Source organism: Dictyostelium purpureum, assembly GCF_000190715.1.
Source record: "Dictyostelium purpureum unplaced genomic scaffold DICPUscaffold_10, whole genome shotgun sequence".
Lineage (NCBI taxonomy): Eukaryota > Evosea > Eumycetozoa > Dictyosteliales > Dictyosteliaceae > Dictyostelium > Dictyostelium purpureum.
The window spans coordinates 113,527-118,376 of record NW_003519347.1 but is presented as its reverse complement, the minus strand read 5'-3'; the positions used below and the strand labels follow the sequence as shown (position 1 = coordinate 118,376).

Below are 4,850 nucleotides of genomic sequence, written 5' to 3'. Positions count from 1 at the left end.
ACCCATCAACACCACACCGACCACTCCAACAACACCCACCACTCCAACAACACCCACCACTCCACAACAACCAACAACCAACAACCAACAACCACTACCAAAACCCACTGCATCAAAACCTAGTTATAAAGAACTATTGAATAATTTTCAAGAATATAAAAAACTACTTGAACAACAACAACAACAACAACAACAACAACAACAACAACAACAACAACAACAACAACAACAACAACAACAACAACCACCACCACCACCACAACAAAAACAAGAAAACATGAATATTGACTCAGGTGTCACTATTCCACAACCATCACCACAACCTGGATATCAAGCAATAAGACGTTTAAATCAACGTTTGGAGCTCTACCAATTAGAGAATAGTAGGGACATCCCAGGAGATGGAAATTGTCAGATGCATGCCTTATCTGACCAACTTTATGGCAACTTGAACCACAGTGCCGAGATAAGAAGAGTCATTGCCACATGGCTCATAAGAAATAAAAATTTCACCCTCCCAAATGGTGCAAAACTATACCAATTTGCAAATACCAATAATTGGAATAGATATTGTAACAATATGGCAAGATCAGGGACTTGGGGTGACCATTTAACTTTAATTGCTGCTGCTGAAATTTTAAAATCAAAGATTACAGTTATTTCATCTGGTGAATCTGATAGCAGCTCTTTCATTGAAATTCTTCCAAGTTCAATAGAAAATTATAGAGCAATTATATTATCTCATCACGACAAACACTATGGTTCTTTACGCCAAATGATTTAAATAGGTCCAAGATGTAATTCAACATTATAATTTAACACTAAAGGTAAATAATTATTTTCTTTTTTTTTTTATCTTTTATAATTTTTTAATAATTTATTAATTCATTTTTTTTTAATACAATAGATTTCATTTTTATAGTATGTTTTGACATTTGTCTAATATATTTCGGTATTAGTACAGCTAATCAATAATTTATAGACAGAAATGGTATGTAAAATAATATTATTATTACAAATTAGTTTTAAACATATTAATAATTTATTTATTTAATTATTAGGTTCAATAAAGAATATATATTTAAATAAGGAGCTGATAAGCAGCATCTGAAAAGCAATTACCCAAACGTATTTACAACTTTTAGCAAATTCAATTAAAGGTCAAAATGATGGTTCAAGTGATAGGTAAAATGGTGGTCCAAGCAATACCTCAAGTAGTGGTACAAATGGTGGCCCAAGAATTGTTTAAAGTAGAGGTTCAATTGGTCAAATATTGATTCAAGTGGTAGCTCACGTAGTGTTTCAAATGGTGGTCCAAGTAATATTTAAAGTAGTGGTTCTAATGGTGGTCCAAGCAATGTTTCGGAGTCGTGGTTCAAATGGTGGTCCAAGCAATATTTCAAGTAGTGGTTCTAATGTTGGTCCAAGCAATATTTCAAGTCGCGGTTCAAATGATGTTTAAAGTAGTGGTTCAATTGGTCAAATATTAATTCAAGTGGTATTTCGCGTAGTGATTCAAATGGTGGTCCGAGCAATATTTTAAGTAGTAGTTAAAATGGAAACCCAAGCAATATTTCGAGTAGAGGTTTAAAAGGTGGTCCCAAAAATGGTTCAAATAGTTTTTAAAATGGTAGTCAAAAGTCACTCAAATGGTTCAAGCAATTTTTAAAGTATGTTTCAAGAAGTTATATAAATATTGAATAAAACGTGGATGGTTCAAAAAATTACAACCGTTGTAATTTTGTTATAAGTAGAGTTTCAAATAGTGGTTAAGGTAGAGAATCAATGCAGTTTCAAGTGGCTTACATCTAATAGTGATTCATGTAGTACCTCAAGTGTTAAATAGAATTATAGGGGTCCAAACAATTTAATTAAATCAGATAAACAACCTAAAAAAAAAGTTAAAAGAATTAGGGATGTGAATAGAGATATTTTGTTTTAAAATTTAATTACCAGAAAGATCAGAATTAGTTATTTTATTTCAAGAGTTGGTAATACACAACCTGTTCTAGAAGTAGAATTGAAAAATAATATTATTAGTAGTTTCCATAGATTTACAAGTAGCTGTCACCCTGTTGCTATTTCCTTTATAGTAGAAATCGAACTTAGGTATGGTATCTTTATTTAAAATTTTATTTAAATTTAAACTATTAATTAAAAACTTTTCATTTCTTCTTTAAATACAGTAATTAATCACACCCAACATAATAACAATGCAGTATAGTAGATTTATTGTACCAATCTCAGATTGTCATTTTTTATATAAAATTTCTTTCAATTTTTTCATATTGTTTTACACAACACAGTAAATAAACATAAATAGTTCAAACAAATGACAGATCAATCATAAGAATCTTTTACACTAGTGAATCATTTTTTGGCAAAAGTACCGAATCTGCTTCATCAAGCTGTGCAAAATCTGTGGTCAAGTAGAAGAATCTATTGATTCTGATAGTGTACAATCATGCTTCAACTAATCAAGTCAGCACTAATCAATCTTATAAACTATTTTATGAATAACATTAATTCGCTCTGGCCAAGCAACTATGATAGAAATAAAATAGTTTTAGGAACAAAAGGTAAAGCCACAGTGTTCGTAACCATTGATCAATTATGGAATATCAAAACTCACCACTTCAAAAAATCCATTTAACTTTAGTGTTCATTTACCATCAAAACAACACAGCAACTATTTATAGAATTAATCCAACTTATTGAAACATACAATTATTATGAAAACCTCCCATTAACTGGTAAAAAAGATTCAGGTACAATTAGACATATTGATATTTTTATAAACCAAATTAATTAATTATAATAAAAAATAAAAACTATTAGAAAATTATAAATTATAAAAATGATATAACAATCATTATTATAATGTTTTAATTTAATAATAAAAAAAATATTAAATTAATATTTAATTTTAATAAAAAAAGACACATTTTATATGAAAATTATGTTAAAAATAATTTTAAAAATTTTATTTATTTATAAAATATATTTTAATTAATTAAATTCTAAATTATCTATACATAGGTTGTATAAGTTTTTAAAATATTAATTTTCAATTGCATTTAGATTTTCTATTTTTGTTCCATTTTCGTCTATAAAGGCGGTTAATTGGTTTAGTTTTGATCTTTTGTGGGGAATGGATTATATGAATCTTGATTGTACTTCACCTTGTGTGTATCTTGTAGTTAAAAAATTTATTTTCAAGCTTCTTAGTGCTAATTATTGAGAAAAGGTTGCTCATAATTCTTTAGCTAGATCAGGATGCATAAAATACACTATAAACATAGTGGTAGAACGAGTTTCCTTCAAGCTACCATTGCTCCCCCACATGAGACTGGGGTTTTGAAATCCGGGACCCGCCACTTTTCATTCTGCGGCTCTATCATTGCCCCAGATATCTTATAATTTTACATTGTAATGTAATCACTACTTATTATATATCACTTTAGTTAATACTTGAAGATAATAACCATTTTAATTCAATATACATTAATTTAAATTAAATAAATTAAAATTATAAAAAATATTTAAAAAAAAAAATTTTAAAAATTTCAAAAAAATAAAAAAATTTTTCGGTTTATTTCAAAAATACACATTTTTCATAACATAAATAATTATAGTTTAATAAATACTATTTGCTTTAAATACTTATAGATTTGAACCTACATTACACTTTTTTTTTCCACACAAAATATCTAGTTGTATCGAGGCTCGGGTCGAAACAAAAAGAAATTGTTGAATCACGAATAGATAATTTAGTGGAACAATAAATAATAGTTTAGAATAATATTTTTTACATAAACATAATTTAATAATAATAATTAATAGTAATAATTAATCAAGTAATAATAAACATGATGAAAAGTAACAAAACCGTTGATGAAAGTAAAATCCAAAAGCTATTAGCTAATCAAAACCTTTTAAAGGAAGAGAACAAAAGACTTCAGATTGATTTGGCTGAAATGAAACGTATGGTCGAAGATAAAGAATCACTTTTGGTCGCAGTCAACGCAGCCCGCAGGGAGGATATGCATATGACCCAGATGAGAATGTCTATTAACCGAGACTTACAGAATGAAGTTGCAGTTCTTAAAAAGAACGCAGAGAGACGTGAAAAGAAGATCGAATATTTAACCGATGAAAATGCAGACTTAAAATATATAATAATCGATAAAGAAAGGGATATCAAGAATTTAGAAAGGAGGGTAAACCAACTCAGTAAGGTTAGGGATGAGTAAACTTTTAGCTGATTTTTACACCATTCGACAGATCTTGAAAAGATAAACAACAACACATCTTTTCCACACTGCAAACACCTACCCAAGAAAAAAAACAACACTCCAAAAATCATCATTAATCTAATATCCAAAGATCTTCAATCTTTAACAATCTTTTAGATTAACCTTCAATCTACATTTATTCCATCCTATCCCACATTTTACACTACTATCCAAAAAATCACTGATCAATTCCGCATTACCAGCCTTTTACCGATATGTCTGATTCATCATCTATCTCATCTGAAACCATATATGATGAGTTCAACAGCCCCATCAACGACAAAACCCCAGCAACGAAGAAACGTTTACGAACTGTTGTCTAATGTTGATCTATCAATCAACAAAATAAATCAACTCACCTCGCGTGAAAGAAACGGTGGCCTATATCGACTATCGCTTTACCCAGGAAAAGATATCCCAAAAGATATTAAGGACAAAATCATTAAACTAATCGTTGAAAGTGACTGTTGCACCATTCCAAACATAGGTCAAAACAAGGATAGTATCAAAATTGATATATCATTAGACAAAATACCAAAGCTAATTGACCTAAGG

The 4,850-nt window shown here is 29.2% G+C and overlaps 3 protein-coding genes across 3 annotated transcripts in view; all 3 read left to right on the top strand.

Moving 5' to 3' along the window:
- Positions 1-784, top strand: part of DICPUDRAFT_74604 (uncharacterized protein) — a gene marked incomplete at both ends in the record, with an annotated part of 1,083 nt that extends 299 nt beyond the window's left edge. The window contains one exon of the mRNA XM_003283588.1: positions 132-784. Within this exon, the coding sequence (XP_003283636.1) occupies positions 132-784 (653 nt within the window). The remainder of the gene's footprint in view (positions 1-131) is intronic.
- Positions 785-3,869: 3,085 nt separating this feature from the next.
- Positions 3,870-4,253, top strand: DICPUDRAFT_147328 (uncharacterized protein; the record flags this gene model as incomplete). Its single annotated transcript, XM_003283587.1, has 1 exon — positions 3,870-4,253. One exon carries the CDS (start codon positions 3,870-3,872, stop codon positions 4,251-4,253), a length of 384 nt encoding a protein of 127 aa, XP_003283635.1.
- A 297-nt stretch (positions 4,254-4,550) lies between these two features.
- The window catches only part of DICPUDRAFT_147327 (uncharacterized protein), a gene marked incomplete at both ends in the record, with an annotated part of 613 nt that continues 313 nt past the window's right edge, over positions 4,551-4,850 (top strand). Inside the window, one exon of the mRNA XM_003283586.1 lies at positions 4,551-4,755. Coding sequence (XP_003283634.1) covers positions 4,551-4,755 — 205 coding nt within the window. The remainder of the gene's footprint in view (positions 4,756-4,850) is intronic.